The sequence below is a fragment of the Clavelina lepadiformis genome, chromosome 2, assembly GCF_947623445.1.
Source record: "Clavelina lepadiformis chromosome 2, kaClaLepa1.1, whole genome shotgun sequence".
NCBI lineage: Eukaryota > Metazoa > Chordata > Ascidiacea > Aplousobranchia > Clavelinidae > Clavelina > Clavelina lepadiformis.
In genome coordinates, this window is record NC_135241.1 from 18,903,156 (window position 1) to 18,922,719 (window position 19,564).

The window sequence follows — 19,564 nt, forward strand, 5'->3', positions numbered from 1 at the left end:
GACAATGTGTGTTGAAGTTTCTATAATCTTTCGAAAAATTTTTTGTCAGGCATTGATTTATTTATTGTAGTTTTTACAGAATGAGGAAACTGAGGAAAGTAACACTAATTTACAGAAAGTAAGAAATTACGGAATGATTTATTCCATGCTAGTAGTAATGCAATTCCATACGAGTCAGGCTACTTTGAAAAAATGTGCGGCAATCACATTTACGTGGATCAATAATTTCCGCTGTAAATATATAGACCCAAGGCAATGGAAAAAATTTTTCTGAAAAAAGAGTGCGTTCAAAGCTATTTTTCACAGTTTCCTGTTAACCTGACTTAAATTTTGTAGCATGGAAACCTAAATATACCTTGTATTTAAAATCTAATTCCAATAAAACCTTAAATAGCATACCCATTCTCCTAACCTAACTTGCCTATCTTTAACAGCAGGCTGCGTGGTCTACATACGGTGAAATAGTCACTGCGAATGCTTTAATGTCAATCTATTATGAAAGACTTACCAAGTGTCTATTTCATCACACATGTAAGTCAGGCAGCCTTTTGTTAAATATAGGCGGTTATAGATTAGGAGAATGCTGGCTTTGCAAAAAGTTGATCTTAGCTGTTTAAGGTTTTATTGGAGTTGGATTTAGATTAGATGGTAGATTTAGGTTCCAGTTACTATGTTATAACATTAAGTTAGGTTAACAAGAAACTGAGAAAAATAGCTTTGAACATACAATTCTTCCGGTGAATTATAATAGTAGACTATGACCACCTTGAGACCAGACCGTTTTGGTCATAATATCTGAATGGTCACACAAACCGAAGCTGCTACTGTACCGTTCATCCACACCATAATCGATACAGTTTGGCCAAAATGACAATAAACATCGAATTCATTATTTTGTTTTATTAACATTATGCAACAACATTAAAGTCAATGTCAGGAGGTAAATTAATAATGCATGTGCACAATTGTCACTCTCAAGCTGCATAATTAACACAAAAAACCTACACAAACCTGAAAGAGATGGAAAAGGGTCATAGCATTAATATGGGTTCTTGTTAAGAATTACAGAAATTAAACAATACTGTAAGCAGTAAGACGGTGTATACCATATCGTATGTGACCACATATCTGAATATGACAGAAATTAAAACTTTCCTGTATGCTTGGTTGGGAAAGCAGAAGCTCGCACCCTCGTACGATATTCAACCCAGTGGATCAAAACATAGACCAAAGTTTATGTGTGAAGTGAGATACTTGTATTTTTAAAGTACATTATATGATGGCATAATCTGTCGTATGCCATAGATATATAACCCTATGTGTGAATTGTAATAATGTGTAATTATTGTGTATGTTATGTTTCTAGGTAAGAGTGGATGGAATACCGTATGTTGGCATTGGAAATTCAACCAACAAAAAAGATGCTCAGACAAATGCTGCATTTGACTTTGCAAATTATCTTGTTCGTGCGGGAAAGTTGTCTGAGGCAGAACTACCATCAAAAACAGTAAGCACAATCAAACCATTGTGGGAAGTGTAGCAGTGGCACGCACATGCGAGATACTTCCCAACGTACAAACAATATAACAAAATGTGTATTACAAATTACAATACTATAACAAAGCAAATTCGATTCATTTAAATTTTTCAGTTGGGCATTGAAAGACTTTCTAAATTGTTAGAGTTTTTAAGCCACATAAATTTGTATAGAAATAGTAGTAGTAACAAAAATGAAATGATATCAAATCAAGATGATGTCAGTAACCAATTAGTATTATCTTGTTTTAAATCTTCACAGCCCTTTTCATTTGGACCTAGTCCAACTGATTTCAATGCTGGCAGTAGTGGTGATAATGAACCATCAAATGAATTACCATCTGGTATAGTTCCCCCACATATTCAAATCAAAAGTGAAAACAATAACACCAGGTATAATGTTTGATAATACGTTCGTTTATTCACAAGTATCAATATTTTAGCTAAGTATGAGATTACACGTTGCTATTGTATTTGATTTTCAAAGTAACTTGAACCACATGCAATTTAATGCAGTAGGCTAATATATTGGGTTGTATAAATTTTGTTTAATTTTTTTAATTTGGTGGAATTTATCTAACCAACACAGTTTTTCCTTTGAACGAGCGGGACCATCACAAAGAGGAGGTGCCTTGCATGATTATTATGATAGAAAGCGAAAGTTGGAAGAAGAGGAGGTTTGACATTTTTAACTTTCTTGACTTTGCACCGCTTTATGTTTTCATAAATGTCCTCCGTTAAAAGCAAAGCATTTGATGGATTGTCAGGAGTCTGCTTTCTGTTTGTATGAGTTGGAGTAATTATTGCCATAATGTCATGTATATCTTCATAGACATTTGGCTCAGAAGAAATTGATCTTAACTCAAAGCTTCATGGAAATTGGACAGTTGAAAATGCGAAAGGCCGTTTGCATCAGTTTTTTCAGAAGGAAAAAATCAACCCCGATTATAAATATAATCAAGTTGGGCCTGAGCATAACAGGTGTTTGTTGATTGTCCTTAAGGTTTTAACTGCCCGAATTGTTTATGAAATTTTGGAGGAAAGAGTGCAGTGTGCAAGGCATATGTTCACAGTTGCTACCAATTTTACCTTGAAATATTCACAACGGATACAGACGTTACGTGTAGTAACTGTTTGTTTTCCATAACTCTGGTATCAACTGTTTTATTGATTGGAGCTTGCTGCTGCACTCTTTCATGAATCTCCTCCCATGTTGCAAGTCTTTTCATAAATGAGCAAGGTAAGATGTGGTGAACTTAGAAGGGATGAATTTGTGTGACCACATTTAATTGATTTTGTTTATTTCGTTTAGGAGCTTTCTTTGTGAATTGATTGTGTATGTCAAAACACTTGGCCGGTGTAAGTAAAATAAAATACTTTAATGGCACAAGAAATATATAATGATCAATAAACTGTGTTTTAGTATTTTGGCAGTATTTTGCCTTATTTTTAAATTCTAACTTTTCTCATTGTTTCATATTATTAATTTTTTATTTAATATTTATTTATTTTAGTATTTAGTTTTTTTTTGAACAGCACTTCATGCTCGTGAGCATGGCTCGAATAAGAAGAATGCATCACAGTCGTGTGCGTTATCTATGATTCGGCAGTTATTTCATCTTGGTGTCGTTGAAGCATATTCTGGCATTTCCAAGAAAAAAGTCATTGATGAGGTAAAGCTGTTACTCCAATGAATATGAAATTAAATAGTATTTTCCAAAATGTGATGCAGTGTTTATGCAAGGAACACATTTTGAATCAGGTGGAACCGTTTCCTGTAACCGTATCACCGGATTTTGAAAACCGTCTTTCTGCATTGTTGCAAAAGTTGAAGTTAAATGTTGTTCAAGCCCCACAGGCTTGCCCCAACCCAGTTAGCCTTGTTCCACCCAAAGCCAACACTGTTGTCCCACCAACAGTGAACAATGTGGCTGGGGTAATACCTTGGTCTCCGCCCCAGGTGAACTGGAACCCATGGACGAGTTGCAATATTGATGAAGGTCCACTGGCAAATGTAAGTTTCAGATCAAGCTGTTAAAAAGGAGTTTAAGTTTTTTTTTATATCAAATAACTTTCTATTTCAGTGCACAGACGAGCAAATTAGCAGTGATCTTAAAGGTGCATATGAATATGCTTGGGAAAATAATACCAGACTAATAGAGGTATGTTACTTTTACAGAAAACTCACACTAATCTAAAAGAACATTTTTATAAGAAATATTCCTTGCAACGGCCATCTATTAAGATTGCTTGTTACCCCTCAGTCCATTTTTAGTTTTAGATTTTTTTCTTTGACCGCAGTCTTCTGTAAATTCTTTTATTCCAGATGCAAGAAGAGAGAACTAAACTTCCCATTGCAGACTACAAAGAAGAACTTCTCAGTCTTATTGAAGCCAACAATGTCATCATCATAAGGGGTCAGACAGGTTCGGGAAAGACTACCCAGGTATGAGCGAGTGTCCTTGTGCTGGTCGTATTGGTGTCAAAGTGCATAGAGACTTGCAGTTGAGTGGGGTTTCAGAAACCAGGTTTGAAGCTAGTGATAACGCACTAACATTCTAGTTGTGGTACAAAACTGCAATGGCGATTGCTCTTGTTCAATGTTATTAGAGGACAGTATTTAAAAAAGTTCAAGTGAATTACCAAAAAAGAACTTCCATGCGCTCATCAGAAACTTTATGCGGATAGTTATTGTGTTTTTTTGCCATTCGTAGCACTGCTTAAAGGGTAAGAAAGAACTCATTGCTAATTTCAGGTCAAAAAGTTTTCTCAGTTTGAGGATAAATATCATTACAAATAGAATTGATACATATTTCTGAGTGTTACACACAGCGTGGTACCAAGGATGCCCAATACGTTATCATGACCGATATGTCGATCTACCATGTTCATGTCGATCACAAAGGTACATCGAGTCGATCGCACACCAATAAAAATTGTCAGGATTTTTTGCTACTATCAGTTTTTTATTTTACATACTAGTACGACATTCCACTGTTCCTTAAACATTTTATTAGTCATTCCCGTTAAATATTTTATGAGTGTAGTGCCTAAATAACCTACGTTTAGAAATAATATAAAATCTTCTTTATCATTTTGACTTGGTCATTGCAAATGTAGCTCGAGAGCTCCAAAAGTTGGGACACCCCTGATCCACACATTTTTAACATATTATAGGTTCCACAGTATATCCTAGACAACTATCTTGCATCAGCACGGGCCTCCAGATGTAACATTATTGTTACCCAGCCAAGAAGAATTAGTGCTGTTTCTGTAGCTGAAAGAGTGGCTGATGGTGAGTGTATTGTTACAGATTCAATGATTCAATTCACCATTTAAAAACCCACAAATTCTCGTTTGCAGAACGTGGTGAAGAGTTGGGCATTAGCGCAGGTTACAGTGTGAGATTTGAATCTGTTTTACCGAGACCACATGCTGGTATCCTGTTCTGTACCGTTGGTAAGTGCCAACAGATTTCTAAACTTAAGTTTCTGTGCTGCTTTGTTAGCTACAAATAAACGGCTATTTTCTACAGGAGTTTTACTTCGCAAGCTAACAAATGGACTTCGAGGTGTGTCTCATGTTATTGTGGATGAAATTCATGAACGAGATATAAATGTAAGTACCAGTTAAGTCCAAATAAAATTGAAAAGTAAAATTATGGTGAAGAATAATCTTATATTTCCTTCAGTTTTTTATTCACCACAATAAACTATAATTTTAGACGGACTTTTTGCTGGTAGTACTTCGGGACATTGTTGTAACTTTTCCTGGAATTCGAGTGATTTTGATGTCTGCCACTATCGATACCACAATCTTCAGTGAATATTTTAATGATTGTCCTGTGCTAGAAGTTCATGGCCGTACACATCCTGTCCAAGGTAATGATCTACTTTTTGCCTTTGAACATGGTTAAAATGAAACAGTAGAACCAAAACAAATTAAGCGTATTAAACTATTGCTCTTCCTATTCCAGAGTACTTCATGGAAGACTGCATTGAAATGCTCAAGTTTGTTCCAACACCAAAGGTGTCCAAGCGCAAAGATAAGAAAAGTGATGAAGACGATGACATGCTTCCAAACAATGATGTAAATAGCCTATTTAGCCTAAAAAAAATTCAGAACCACCATTAATTGAATCAGTGCCTGATACACAGAGTTTTTGCAGGAAAACCTCAATCTACAGGTTGGCGAGAAATATTCCTTCCAAACTCGTCACTCAATGGCACAGTTGAGTGAAAGAGAACTGAGTTTTGAACTGATTGAAACCTTATTAAAATATATTAGGGGTGAGTATATGCACCATGTGTAATGTTAAAAAGGAATCATAAGGCGCAACTGAATTTATTTCTTTAGGGCTGGAAGTTCCTGGTGCTGTTCTCATCTTTCTTCCTGGATGGAATTTGATCTATTCTCTTATGAAACATCTTGAACAGCATCCTTTGTTTGGTGAGGATGATTTTAGCTGCATTTTAAATCACTCATTCTTTTGTTGATCTTACATTCTAACAAATACATTAAATATTATTTATGAGACATACCACAAGAGCCATTTACAGTAAGTACCATATTTTCTGTTGATTTTAGGGGGACAGGCTTTTCGTATTCTTCCACTACATTCCCAGATTCCTAGGGAAGATCAACATAAAGTGTTTGTGCCAGTCCCCCCAGGAGTTACTAAGGTAGTTAAAACACTTTGGTCATTTTTACTGTAGAAGTAAGTTGACTTTTCACTTACCTTGACCTATGGGTTTAAAATTACAATATCTAAAGAACTGTTGATCTTCACAGATTATCTTATCCACGAACATTGCTGAGACAAGCATTACTATCAATGATGTTGTATTTGTTATTGACTCTTGCAAGTAGGTTTCTTCAACAAACCAATGGCAAAAAGTCATTTGTTTATTGATTACACATTTGAGGATAAAGATTCAAACAGTGTCATTGTTCTACAGGGTTAAAGTGAAGATGTTCACATCTCACAACAATATGACAAACTATGCCACAGTTTGGGCTTCTCAGTCCAACCTGGAACAGAGGAAAGGCAGAGCTGGGCGTGTGAAACCTGGATTTTGCTTCTACATGTGTAGCAAGGCCAGATATGAGAAGTAAGCTGATTGGAGTGTTACTGTGTGTGACATGTCTTCTAAATATTCTGATGTTGAAAAATTTCATATTGTGTACAAGATTGGAATGTCATCTGCCACCGGAAATATTGAGGACACCCCTTCACGAAATTGCTCTTAGCATCAAGCTTTTAAAGCTGGGAGAAATTGGCCAATTTCTGTCAAAGGTTTGTCTCTTAAGATGCATTAAATGCACTCAACATTTGATTCTGTTATCATTGTCTCAACATTATATGCATTTCAGGCTTTGGAGCCTCCACCACTGGACGCTGTGATAGAGGCTGAACATCTTCTTCATGTAATTAACGCTCTCGACAGAAACAATGAGCTTACAAAGCTCGGACGTATTTTGGCAAAGATGCCACTAGAACCGAGATTGGGAAAAATGATCATCCTTGGATGCAACTTTTTGTAAGATCTTCACATGTTAACAATCTACACTCGCCAGAGATTTAAATTGCTATTTGCTATTTGATAAGATGCTATTTCAACATTATCTCGTTTGTAGCATTGGTGATGCAATGTGCACAATGGCAGCAGCATCCTGCTTCCCCGGGCCATTTGAAATGTATGGAAAACGTCTGAGCTGGAAGCATCGTTCATTTGCCGGAGAGAGATTTAGTGATCATGTAGCACTTCTAACATGCTTCAATGCATGGGAAGAGGCAAGGTAGAGTTATTAAATTCTGCTGGTGGTGGTTCTTGTCTACTAATTCTTAATGCATCGTTAAAATTTTTGGTGTAAACTTAGTAATAATATATGCCTAAAGCAATAGAGGTTCGATTTGTGCTAACATTTGTTGACTAAATTGCAAGAATGGGGGGAGAGGATTACGAGTCGAGGTTCTGTGAGATGAAGCAAGTATCTCAATCAACCCTGCGCATGACCTGGGAAGCCAAAAATCAACTGAAGCAAATTCTCATCAATGAAGTAAGATTTACAGTGCTACTCTATTTTCTATAAATAGCTTTGCCCCAAAATCACTTAGTACAGAAATAGAACAGCCAAGAAATTAGAAAAAATTGAAGTGGCAGATGTTTCATTGTTTACTTAAAACATTATTTCCAAGCATAGTTTGATAACATTAACAAACGTTTATTTACTGTCTGAAGTGTCTGCTTCTATGCTTTACACAAGTGCTGTATTCGTGTTGGCGATTCGATTATGACTTATCAGCTGGTATATACATTATGCACTGTACGAATGCATACTTTGGTTATGCTAAGAGTTTGCTCTGTAGACATACTTAAAATGTTTTACAGGGATTCCCAGAAGATTGTCTGGCTAGTCATTCATTTAACAATTGCGGACCTGACTCAAAGCTGGATGTTGCTATATCTTTGCTGTGCATTGGACTTTATCCAAATGTATGCATATACAAAGAAAAACGCAAGGTCATTTGTGAGTCCCGGCCAGCACTAATTCACAAGCAATCTGTCAACTGCCCATTTGGTAACAAGGACTGCATTTTTCCAATGCCATTTTTTGTTTTTGGAGAAAAGGCAAGTAACAACACTGTGCCATAAAGAAAATGTCTTTCAACTGGAGCAAGAGCAACAGAGCCTGGGTAGAGACAAACATTTGAATTGGAGACATTTCGAGTAATAATTATACTCATTGTCGATGCAAAGTAGAACAAACTAGACAGTGCAGTTGTTTGCTACTTGCATGTGTACAGAGCAAGATAACAAGGCTCCGGTAAAATTGATTTAAAATGTTTGTATCTACTCTGGCTCTAGTGTTTCTGCTTCGAATTACGCGATCTTCCCAATAGTTTGCTCCTAAATGCCTTTCAACTGTTTTCAATTATCCATTTTCTTATATTCTTGTTTAGATTCGAACACGGGCTATAAGTGCCAAGCAAATGACAATGATAAATCCTCTGCAACTTTTAATGCTTACACCATGCACAGTGGTTGCTCATGAACGCTTTGTTAAAGTGGATGATTGGTAAGAATTTCTAATAAGATAAGCAACATTCCAAGATAAGTCAAGAACAAAAAACAAAAAGTCATGAGACAGAAAATAAGCAGAATTTTGGAACTTATGTTCCCATGTATACTCAAACTTACATTTTTTGTAGGATACTTTTAGAAATGAACTTCCAAACCGCTGCAAACATAGTCGCATTGCGACAAGGAATTTCAAAGTTAATTGTGCAAAGTACAACCGATCCAGAAACAGTAATGGACCCCCCACTGGATGAACAGGAGCTCATGGACATCATTAGGCAATTTTCAAGAATTACTGCAGCTGGCTCAAATGTTAATCCCCAGAAAGCTTTACAAAGGTATTTGTTTTGGTTCACTGGGAATTGCACCCATGGGAAAGTGAGATATAAACTCACTTAATAAACCTTTAATTGTGATATCAAATCATAATCGGCCTTATATAGGATAGTATTTGAAATTAAACCAGAATAAGCAACCTCAAAACAAATTATTACCAAGGGTGCAATATTATGGTTACAAATTAAAACATACTGGAGTACAACAAGTTTACATGTCAGGGATTTGCAGTAATATCAGTCATTCACAGTTTCAGATCAGATGGAGGCCCTCCACCCCCTAAAATGTATCGTGGGCGAGGAGGAGGAGGACAATACGGAAGAGGGCGTGGAGGATACGATAGAGGGTTCAGGGGAAGAGGAGGAGGGGTAAGAGTTTAAATAATATGCAGAATTTAAATGGGTATTTGTGATGCACTTCCCTAAGGTTGTAGCAGTAACCCTCACTTTTTTGTCAGCGTGGTTATCGTGGGGGATACAACAATCGTGGCAGGGGTGGATTCGGAAGAGGTCGAGGTAGATGGTAAGAAAGCTTACCATCAAAATACTGCCAAGTTTTGTGTCTTAGAAGATATATGTTGTCTGTGAAGCCCTTTCCATTTATGAAGCATTTCAATTGCCGTAAAGAAGACCATACTTGTGCTGGCAAATTCATGCTGCATGAAATTGTTTGTTACTTGCAACAGTTTATATTTTTGTACCAAAGTAAAACTTAAGTTTATTTTCAATCGCATGCTTTTCGTCAACTTACTGTAAAACCATTGGTATCCATTTTTAAATAGAAAAGGTTATTTCCACAATCTTGCTTGGCACAATGCTTTTTTGTTGTACTCCGCCTATCAGGTAAAGTTTTGGTGCGTACCAAATCATTGTGTGGCCCATTTTCTTAAGCAAAGCACAGTCATCGGCTGGTAAAGTAACTTGCCAGCACTTGGTACCGGAAGAATCATAAACTAGCAGATTGTGAGTTATAGTATCTCTCACTTTACCAAACATTTCACCCCCTTGAACTAGGCAAAAATTTCCTGCAGATACAGCAGCATGGTGACGCAATCTGTGTGATTTACCTGCAACAGGTAGCAGCAGTTTGTTCTTTATCAACTGCAACAAATAACAATCGTTACATCTTCATAACTTATTTAAGCAATGCTTACAAAATTCCGCTTCCTTACTTGATGTATAATATTTCCCAAATCTTCATTAAGAGGTTTGACAGAAGCAGAGATCCTAACTACATCAGTATTCTCAGCATCTCTCCCGCCAACAATTACCAGATTCGCTTGATCTTTCTGTTTTGTATCATGCGATAATTTGTTGAAAGTTAAGCAAGTTGTGTGTCCAGATCTAAGATAAATCATGTTCTTCAATTTTATTTGATAACTTGGAAAATGACATTTATTTAACTTCTGACCTGGATGAAATGTGCATAGGAAGCTCAGCATACGTATATTGTCCTTTTTGCAAATTTAGTGTAAGTTTGAAGACACTACCAAATCTACGTTGCATATGGACACCACCCTCTCTTCCAGTTATTATCATTTCGGTATCTTGCACAACTGTACAGGTATGACTGCTCAGACCTACAAACGCAATGTCAGTGAAAACTAACTATACTAAAATTGCCTATCAACGTCAGCAATTGCTGGTTATGATCAAGTATACCAGCTGGAGGATTGGAAGAAGGCATTGCTTTTAGTAGTGTCCATTGGTAAACATGCATATCAAAGAGCCATACATCAGCTGTCCTTTTCTTCCCATCCCAACCGCCGACTACACAAATATATCGATCCTTTAATGTAACTGCTGTGTGGTGTGACCTGTTGGAAAAAATATTCTATGCTTTATATTCAACATACAAAACCTAGCATTTATTTATATCCATGGTTTCGTTTTTTAATAAGACCATAAAAATGTCTCTACATTGCCTATGGCAGTATGAAATAAGAATTGAATATGAACCTTGCAGGACCAACAGTTTTGGTTGGAATTGCAGATATTTCACCCTTTAATACGTCAAGGAGAACAATGTCGTTTAAAGGATTTTTTGACTGGTATTTGTTAAGACCACCATGAAGATAAACCTGCCACAAAGCATTCTTATGTAAAACTTATGTCCAATTTTTGACATATGCATCTTTATCTGTATTGTGTATCCACTCCACAGGTATATATGTCAAAAAATATATCCAATTACTTTGCCTTGGCAAATGACAGAAGCATGAAAGCAACGAGCAGCAAGTGCATTTAACTCAATATCTTTTACAACGAAGCACATTATGAGTGAAGTTTCTCCTAAAAACTGTACAACTGTGCCTACAAACAGTTCATTTAAGTAAAGTATGATATGACAAGGCAGGAGCTAATTATTATCAATAGTGATTTGATATTAATCTTCATTATATTTTGTCAAAGATGTTTTATAGAAACAACTGGAAAAAATATAAACTGATTTTAAGTTAAGACTGCATGATAAAGAAAAATTAAATTTTTTAAATTTCGATGGAATATTTTACAGACTCTCATTCAAAAATTGAAATGAGCATGCTATACAACTTTGACAAACATAATTTTTTCTAAAAAATTTTAGGATATGCAACATATTTGGTATGATAGGCAGTCTTAAATCAATAACAATGTACCAAGTCTCACAAACACATTTTGACCAATGTACCAATAGATAATATGTTCTTCTATTCTACCATAGTATACTAAAGCATATGTTTAAGTATATTATGAATGTTCCATCCGTCCAACAAATGTTATGGACTTTACTTTAAGTGATTTCTTATGTTTTGTTTTAAGATTTCCATGTCATCGGTAAAAACTTGTACGCTAGAATTAAGTGTGTAAATGTAACTTTTAATCCAATAAACTTAAACGATATGTTCCAATAAAATATTTGTGTTAAACTTAATTTAATATAACTTTTTTTTTACACAATAGTTTTATATCTTTGTTTTCGTATGGTTATCCTTAATTTAATTATGAAGAAAACCACAGGTAACCAATCATTATGACTCTTATCTCCATGACAACAACATTGCAGAAAAACTTTTTGAAGGGGGCTAATTGGTTTTACCGCAATTCCTGTAAAGCGGTTGTTATCTATCAGCTTCATCGCGCATTTGTGAGTTTTTTTCTGAAAAAGTAGCTACAGTTTCTATATTAGTATAGTTACTGGTTTGTTTTAGCAAGAGCTAGCCTAGTTGGACTTTCGTAAACTAGCTTTTTAATCTACCAAATCAAACTGCTTCTTTGACAAGATTTAGCGTGTGCAAAAGATCGAAAGGCACAATTCGAGTCCGCACGCACTGGCCGACAGGTGCATATTTTGATGTTTTAACAAGTCTCTGTACAGCTTTTTTGCCATAAAATTTGCAAAAATGCCTATAAATTTTACCAAAGTGCATAATCTGAAAATTATGCGCATTAATGCACCTGAAATGCGCTACTGAGTCTCAGGAAAACAGCACTTGAGTGTGCCTTTGCCAAACTCTGCAAACTGGTCTATCCTATATGCCAAGAAAATGGCTTGCAAAACACGAACAGTTTTGCATAGATGAGATATATTTTTAACAACAATTACAACTCACGCCAAAATAATGCAAATTAAGTAAAAATTGTGGTTGACTATTTCTACGTAGGAGAATATTGTACTCCAAAAATGGCATTTGCATTATCCACTAGCCGAGCCTAATTGCAGGAGTACAGTATTGCAGCAGACGTATTATACCATAGCTCCAGATATAAAATATTGTTTTTTGTATGGGTAGCAAGAATTCAGATGGGAAAATTTGCTGGTTTCGGGTGAAAAATCCCCTGCGCTACAAGATGAAACAATAGGTATTATACGCACAATTAGTTTTTATCACCCACGCATTTAGCAAAGTTTCCAATCTGGGCAAGAATCATACATATTTAATGAAGCAGTTCTCAGATCTTAACTCTCATTTGCATGATGGGGTCATTTGCATGAGGTTTAAAAGAGTTGACAATTGGACAAATTGACCAGTGTTGAACTGGCATTGAACCTAATTAAAATCACACTTTTTAAGGGTAATAGTAAGATAGTCTACGGCAGGGTTGTAACCAAGTCATTTTTTTCTCACTTGAGTCAAGTCAAGCCAGTGCCTTCACAACACTATTCTGAGATCACACTATGCGTTGCATTAAAGTGATTAGTATAATGTTATGGCTGTCTAACACGGTGGAAAGCATGGCAACTGCATCCTCAAGATTTTTTTTGGTGCACCCGAATGTCTCCTTTTTTACCGCCAAAAAATAAGGCCCTTGGGCATTGTGTTTAGTCTATTGTTCATTGCAGACTGAAAATTGCACCTAGTCAACCATTTTGCACCAGGTCACCCTTATTTAGGTCGTTCTGCACCCCCGAGATCTTGTCAAAAAGTTCCATGCTTTTCAGCGTAGGCTGTCTAAAAACTAATCTGGTTGATACTTATGACAGAGATTTGTAATTGTTTAGAAAAACATACGATTTTGTAACCTAAACTTGTCTTTCTTGTCCTCACTGTTGCCATAATGTGATTTGAGTAATTTTGGACGTTGACTCAATTCATCAAAAAACGTGACTCAAGTCACTACAACACTGGTCTATTGTACTTTATACTAATACAATTTTTAATTGAAGACTTGATTGCAGAGTTGATGTTTTAAAAGCATGCATGATTTAGGCAATATGAACAAAAAGAATCATAAAATAGCAGAAGAGTTATTTAAAACATCATCACAAAAGCACTGTGAGTACCTTTAATTTTTTATTACAACCATAAACTCTTAATTAAATTTCTACAGTGAAAAGTAATAGTTTACTACACAAGAAGTTATGCACGGAATATTGTTAATAGTGTGAAGTTAATATGTAACAGTGTTCTATTAACTGATATTTAAGAGTATCAATTTGAATCTAGTTAATAAAAATGAAGTGGAAGCCCTCATACATACATACTTCAGCCTTTTTGAAGGGGTAAAGATGGATCGCAATCAGTTTCGTGACATTCTGCATGGAACATTCAACATGACAGAAGATTTATTAATGGACAGAGGTGAAATGGCATTGCTATTACAATTTCCTCATTAATAAAATATCTTTTAACTTAGTTAAAATTAGCAATGTTGAATCTTTAATATTTATAAGCTTGAGGGTTGTCAATTCATAGGGTCTTGGTTACATATCTATAGTTTAACTTTTTAAATTTTTAGTGTTCAGAGCGTTTGACAAAGATAGTGATTCCTATATATGTCTTTCTGAATGGGTGGAAGGTCTTTCAACATTTATAAGAGGCACCTTGGACGAGCGTATTGAATGTAAGATTGACTTATAAATTGCACTGATAACTAGGGAAAACTAAAGCCAATATTTATTTACAAACCAAACTGGTATCAGTACAACAAAACTTTTAATTTTAGATAGTTGTAAAGAACTTTTAAACCAATTTAATATATTAACCCAAAGAATGGTCAAATTTTTCTCCAGGTTTTTCCATTGTTAAGTGTATAATTTTCTTTAATGCTGCAGGATATATGCAGTATATTCGCTGCCCCAAAATACTTTTTACTTGTGTAATTTAGATTGTGTTCTACTGTTCTTACATCCTATCTTCCGAATTTGATTTAGTTAAAAAGTACTGGAATAAATGAAGGTACTCCTTTGAATTATCGTGCTTGTTAATTCAATACATAGCAGATGCACACATTTAATGATATTGTGAAGATAGAAAAGTGGTTGCTCAACTGAAAACATCTACATATTGTAACTTGTGGTACATAAAGATTTTGAGTCCTGTAAAGGGAATCAAATTTAGAATATTGCTTATATTTTTTTTTCTATTCTGATTGAAGATGCATTCACTGTTTATGATTTGAATGGTGATGGTTATATTTCACGAGAAGAAATGTTTCAAATGTTGAAAAATTCTCTCGTAAAACAACCTACAGAGGAGGACCCAGATGAAGGAATAAAAGACTTGGTGGAGTTAACATTGAAGAAAATGGTTTGACTAAAGTTTTTTTTTCTTTCTGAGATGGATGATTAGGCACTACAACTAATGACATGCAATGATGTTACTTCAATAATGCTCTCTTTCTTTCACTGGACTTTGTTTCTGTGCAGAAGCTGTTACAAAAATTAGCACTATTGTAATATTTTTTAACAGGATATTGACCATGATAGCCGCCTTTCTAAAGCTGACTTCGAAACTGCTGTGAAAACAGAACCTTTATTGCTGGAAGTATTTGGTCCTTGCCTTCCAGATGAAAAATGTGCAACTCTGTTTGAAGAACAAGTTTTCCATTCCAAAAAATTTTAAATTGTAATACAGTACCGTAAAAGTGCACTTACTTCCATGTGTTTCGTGATGTTATATTTGTTGTTATATGTTGTATTAATACAAAAATAAGGAAAAAACATTAAATTTGTTCTCAAAGGCTTAATGGTTCTTGAGACAACTTTTTATATAGCTTAAACCAACTTCATCTTTATTGCAAAAGTTGTCAAAATTTATTGCGCCAAAATGGAAAATATTATCATTGTGACTTGATCATTAAATAGTGGGATAATATTGTAGTTTTACAACATTTTGAAAACAAAGACTTGGATAGAACCATTCATTTGTGAAGATACGATCTGCTTTACCGAAAGAGCTTGCCTAGTATTTTGCTCGTATCACCTAAAATGATGTGGTTATGTGACGTTTCTATAGGTGATAAGAGATTTGAGTGTTTATATATTACTGAGATGTGAAATATTTTGCGTTTGTACTGTTTAGAGTAAAAGTGTCAGCCGGCAAGCAAGCAATGTTTTTTTCACACAATACATTTGTGGTACTGTACCAATCATCATTGCTAAGTCCAGCGATCCATCAGGCGGTTTTGTATTCGACAGTATTTCTTTACAGCTGTAGCCTGAACTTGGTAATATGACAAATTTTTTTGTTCGTTTGTGTATTACTTGTGTGAAGTATTACACAACAACCATATCCGCCATAAAGACCGCGTACACTGGCGGCTGTTGTTAGGGATGAGCGAGGACGATTGATGGTTGATGACTTGTTTTACTTCTGCTTCGATGATATGAGTTCTCATTTCTCAAACGGCGTGACAATGCTGTTAGTTGCTTGATTCTGTCTATACAAATTACTAATTGATAAAGTTCCCATATTGTTTATTATAAGACACAAAGGTTTTCACCTTCGGGCAAAGCTTACTGAATGTTGCATTGCGCAGTAGTAACCAGTGAAATCGATCACGTAAAGGAAGGATTGCAAACATTACATCGGTATATATATGGCACACCAGTTCAAGCGAGGTAATTTATCTGAACGTCATTAAGGAGAATTCAAGTCCGGTCAACAATTGAATTGCAAGATCCCAAAATAAAATTCAACCATTTACAAAACAAATCGTGACGTAACCGTCACAGTACTGCACAGCATAGGCTTCAGCAGAACCACTGAAAAGGAGCAAGTGCGGTTAATGCCTGATCCGAATTGCAATGCCACAACAGTTGCCGGAAACGTACATTAGTGTAGCTTACAGTACTTCACAAACAATTGCAAACTTTTATATCGAGTTGCCAGTGGGCTTTCGCTTTCTCCCTTTATGGTTTTCATTTTGGTGTCTATTTTGAGAGCGACTGTTTCATCGAAAGTAGGTCACACAGTCTCAGCACCGGATTGACATGGCTGAGTGCCCTGGGGCTCAGCATTGGTGGGGGCCAATAATAAAACTATAATTTAAGCGCGCATGTGCCAAGTTTAGCTTTATGAACTACAACACCTTTTTGTAGATCTAATTAGACCAGACAGCTGCTGTTATTGTTCAATCAATAAAGAATTGCGCACCTAGTCTATATTTAGAATAACAGCGTCAGCTTGAAAATATCAAAATACCGATAACCATCACTGTAATTTTGCGTTAGTAAGTAAAACCGTAGATAGTTAACATACAGTGGCGCGTTGAGGGGAAGCAAAAGCTTAAAAATTGGTTTTAAATCTCCTGAGCTTGTCTTCCCCCCAAAAAACTTGTGATTTTTCGCTTCAAATACCGCTTTAAAATGCCTTAAACGAAATGTATTTTCATATCTTTATGTGGACAATACAGTAACCAAATTATAATTCCACTTTTGAGACGCCGTGTAGATTACAACATGCAAGGCCGCCAACATTGATTTTGAAATGCTGTAAACCCGCCTGTTAATCTTATACGTTTTTCTGTGTAGGTTGGAGCTGATAAGAAGAGGTAAACAAGGAAATGCAATAAACAAAAAAGATTGAAAGCGTAAAAAGGCCTATGGTTTAAAGACGTTAGGTCCGTGAGGTAGTATGGCCCAATACCCCTCCTTAAATACACTAGTGTTAGCATAAAATAGTATTTAGGAGGGTAAATGACAGATTCCCGGAAAATGTTTTAAGATTTTGATGTTTTTCTGAGCAACAATTTTACGCCAATCTGCTGATATAGATTTGTCCCAAAAATATTTAGAAAAGACCTATACAATTCATTAGTAGGCTCCACCACGATAACGTTAGTAGTATCAACGAAATTTTTATACTTTCTTGACCAATTATATTTTAACAAAAAAATCTGGGCATAACTCTCTACGAAGCTTATATTACAAAGATGGGCAAACTGAGGGTCGCCGACATGTTTTTTGTAGCTCTTCTAGCTGAATAGTAACATCCATTATTATTCATTATCCATGCATTGTTTACGGTATTTGTACTGACACTACCGATTTTGCGGCTCGCTGGTGTTTGTAGTTTTCTACAAGTGACTCTTTCATTGAACAAGTTTACCCACCACTGTTATATTGGGTAGGGACCGTAGCCGTACTCAATTTACGATTTTTGTAATGCCATTTCTTTTTAACATCTATACTTTGGACAACGTGGTAACCGTATTTTACTTTTACAACTCGATCAAACAGTGAAGAACTCCGTATCTGCAACTGCAACGCTCAATTTGCATTGTTGAAAGTAGGTTCTTCAGAAATTTTCTCTCGATGCTTGATAACCAGAACAGCAAGCAATCTGTCGTGTTTCACGATCAGCCAATTATGTTCTTGACTTTAGTCGTTGTTTTACAAAAATTGCTGTCTGAAGCCTTCATGTCATAGCATCGTACTTAATATACAGTATTGCAGTGGTTATAATAGCAATATAATAGCCTATAGCCGATGAGGAGTCGCAAAAAAAGCAATGAACTAAACGACTTGGAAACACCTATGATCCCCAAAAATTGAATCCGTTATAGAAGGTCAATGTCCCGATTAAGGTCCCCTCCGTAAATATGTTAGTCTTTAGCAAGTTCTTTTTCAATGATGACGAACTATTGCCGAATTTAAGTCGTGCAAAGACTTTTCTCAATCCGAGGATGGAGATTGTGATACCATACCAATCCATTGTGTTAGTGTGCGCTAAATACGCGAGCCAATTAAAACTTAACTCAACTAAGTGCACACTAAGTCTAGTTTTTGGTCCTCTCTCAAGCTTGGCTGCTGACAACAACTCAGTGGAGTAGCGCTGCCGCTTGTCGCTCAAATAGTCAAGTCTTGTCTCATGTAAGTTGAGTTTTTGATCCCCACCCTAAAAGTCTTGCCAAGACATAAGCTCAAGGCTACGCAGCCCTATGGTTATCGAGAAAGACACGCTCGTATCACAGTCAAATAGCATTCATTGTGAGGGACGCTTCAACCGATATGGATAAACTTTCCTAGAGGCGGAAGCCCACGTCAACGCAATTACTTCAGGGCCGTGCGATCGTGGTGTGGTGAGAAGGTTGTTTAACACTGGTATAAAAAAAGCCTTTAGAGAATCACCAATTCATTAAAAACTCGGAGGTGCCCATTTGATTTTTGTTCTGACGTCTTTGAACTAGAACCACGTGGCAACGCCTACCAATGCCACCAATCACTTCGTCCTAAAATACGTTGTGTAATTAGGGGAATCCCACATGTAAGTCGAGCAGTGATTATTACTTAAAAGTTATTGCACTATGTGCTCACTCAGTATTTGAGTGGACCGACTTGAGTAGGACCGACAGCGTCTATATCACCAGGAAAAATTTTTCAATAAAATTCAGAAAGTTTTTCGTGTTTCAAGGACCAGTACATTTAAAGATATCGTGTCAATCGTTAAATTGTCGTTTTAGCCAACTTTCAATTGCCACCATATAAACTTTTCAGTAGGGTGTTGTATAGCGGAAGCCTAACTCTTATATATAACCCTGCACACCTGGTAAAAACGTTTGCAATTTGAACGTTGAATCGAAATAAGTCTCTTGTTCTGTTAACCAGTGTTAACTAATCAAAGACTGAATTAAAACAGTACACACATTTCGCAAAGACTTTGCAACTTCCCAAAAAATTGCTGGTGGTTGAAAACCATTGTGTTACCCTACTGGTAACCTAAAAGCCATAAAATACTAGTTCTAATCTACCTGCTAAACTTTTTTCTCATTTTTATATCTCAAACAACGCAATCTGACATTGAAATCCAGGAGGTGTATTCTGTGCAAGGCATAGCCTACGCTTTAGGATAGTTTTGCATATATTGCAAGTATAACAATGATGGGCTATGCCAAATATATCTCTCT

The 19,564-nt window shown here is 35.9% G+C and overlaps 3 protein-coding genes across 6 annotated transcripts; 2 read left to right on the forward strand and 1 right to left on the reverse strand.

Annotated features, from left to right (window-relative positions):
- The first annotated feature begins 1,039 nt into the window (after nucleotides 1-1,039).
- LOC143446024 (ATP-dependent RNA helicase A-like) lies at nucleotides 1,040-9,753 on the forward strand. Of its 2 annotated transcripts, XM_076945468.1 has the most exons (29): nucleotides 1,040-1,245; nucleotides 1,367-1,507; nucleotides 1,799-1,929; nucleotides 2,126-2,213; nucleotides 2,369-2,517; nucleotides 2,849-2,895; nucleotides 3,073-3,209; nucleotides 3,299-3,550; nucleotides 3,621-3,698; nucleotides 3,863-3,982; nucleotides 4,714-4,831; nucleotides 4,900-4,995; nucleotides 5,072-5,154; nucleotides 5,261-5,417; nucleotides 5,513-5,625; nucleotides 5,705-5,825; nucleotides 5,893-5,985; nucleotides 6,124-6,218; nucleotides 6,328-6,401; nucleotides 6,495-6,647; nucleotides 6,727-6,832; nucleotides 6,910-7,076; nucleotides 7,174-7,335; nucleotides 7,482-7,596; nucleotides 7,929-8,168; nucleotides 8,501-8,616; nucleotides 8,750-8,956; nucleotides 9,205-9,322; nucleotides 9,412-9,753. In XM_076945468.1, exons 1-29 carry the CDS (start codon nucleotides 1,135-1,137, stop codon nucleotides 9,478-9,480), a joined length of 3,657 nt encoding a protein of 1,218 aa, XP_076801583.1. In that variant the 5' UTR covers nucleotides 1,040-1,134; the 3' UTR covers nucleotides 9,481-9,753. The 2 variants fall into 2 exon arrangements, with proteins under 2 accessions (XP_076801583.1, XP_076801584.1); XM_076945469.1 differs by lacking the exons at nucleotides 1,040-1,245; nucleotides 1,367-1,507; nucleotides 1,799-1,929; nucleotides 2,126-2,213; nucleotides 2,369-2,517 and adding an exon at nucleotides 2,682-2,776.
- Nucleotides 9,473-11,427, reverse strand: LOC143446025 (kelch domain-containing protein 9-like). The gene is made up of 6 exons (XM_076945470.1): nucleotides 11,148-11,427; nucleotides 10,913-11,034; nucleotides 10,616-10,770; nucleotides 10,365-10,533; nucleotides 10,126-10,297; nucleotides 9,473-10,054 (listed from the first exon to the last, which is right to left on the reverse strand). Exons 1-6 carry the CDS (start codon nucleotides 11,226-11,228, stop codon nucleotides 9,728-9,730), a joined length of 1,026 nt encoding a protein of 341 aa, XP_076801585.1. The 5' UTR covers nucleotides 11,229-11,427; the 3' UTR covers nucleotides 9,473-9,727.
- A 634-nt stretch (nucleotides 11,428-12,061) lies between these two features.
- On the forward strand, nucleotides 12,062-15,384 carry LOC143447219 (calaxin-like). 3 transcript variants are annotated; one of them, XM_076947210.1, is made up of 6 exons: nucleotides 12,062-12,080; nucleotides 13,645-13,710; nucleotides 13,882-14,016; nucleotides 14,174-14,278; nucleotides 14,813-14,964; nucleotides 15,127-15,384. In XM_076947210.1, exons 2-6 carry the CDS (start codon nucleotides 13,650-13,652, stop codon nucleotides 15,277-15,279), a joined length of 606 nt encoding a protein of 201 aa, XP_076803325.1. In that variant the 5' UTR covers nucleotides 12,062-12,080; nucleotides 13,645-13,649; the 3' UTR covers nucleotides 15,280-15,384. The 3 variants fall into 3 exon arrangements, with proteins under 3 accessions (XP_076803325.1, XP_076803324.1, XP_076803323.1); XM_076947209.1 differs by lacking the exon at nucleotides 12,062-12,080 and adding an exon at nucleotides 12,125-12,275; XM_076947208.1 differs by lacking the exon at nucleotides 12,062-12,080 and having other exon boundaries at nucleotides 13,580-13,710.
- The last annotated feature ends 4,180 nt before the right edge of the window (nucleotides 15,385-19,564 follow it).

Excerpts from the sequence above, each read along its gene's own strand:
- LOC143446025 (XM_076945470.1), bottom strand. The coding sequence starts at position 11,228 with ATGTGCTTCGTTGTAAAAGATATTGAGTTAAATGCACTTGCTGCTCGT. Across the intron at positions 10,298-10,364 it reads CCTATGCACATTTCATCCAG|ATCTGGACACACAACTTGCT; the intron begins GTCAGAAGTTAA and ends GATTTATCTTAG. Across the intron at positions 10,055-10,125 it reads TGGGAAATATTATACATCAA|TTGATAAAGAACAAACTGCT; the intron begins GTAAGGAAGCGG and ends TATTTGTTGCAG.
- LOC143447219 (XM_076947208.1), top strand. The coding sequence starts at position 13,632 with ATGCATGATTTAGGCAATATGAACAAAAAGAATCATAAAATAGCAGAA. Across the intron at positions 13,711-13,881 it reads AACATCATCACAAAAGCACT|TTAATAAAAATGAAGTGGAA; the intron begins GTGAGTACCTTT and ends ATTTGAATCTAG. Across the intron at positions 14,965-15,126 it reads AGTTAACATTGAAGAAAATG|GATATTGACCATGATAGCCG; the intron begins GTTTGACTAAAG and ends ATTTTTTAACAG.
- LOC143446024 (XM_076945468.1), top strand. The coding sequence starts at position 1,135 with ATGACAGAAATTAAAACTTTCCTGTATGCTTGGTTGGGAAAGCAGAAG. Across the intron at positions 6,219-6,327 it reads TCCCCCCAGGAGTTACTAAG|ATTATCTTATCCACGAACAT; the intron begins GTAGTTAAAACA and ends TGATCTTCACAG. Across the intron at positions 7,597-7,928 it reads AGCAAATTCTCATCAATGAA|GGATTCCCAGAAGATTGTCT; the intron begins GTAAGATTTACA and ends AATGTTTTACAG.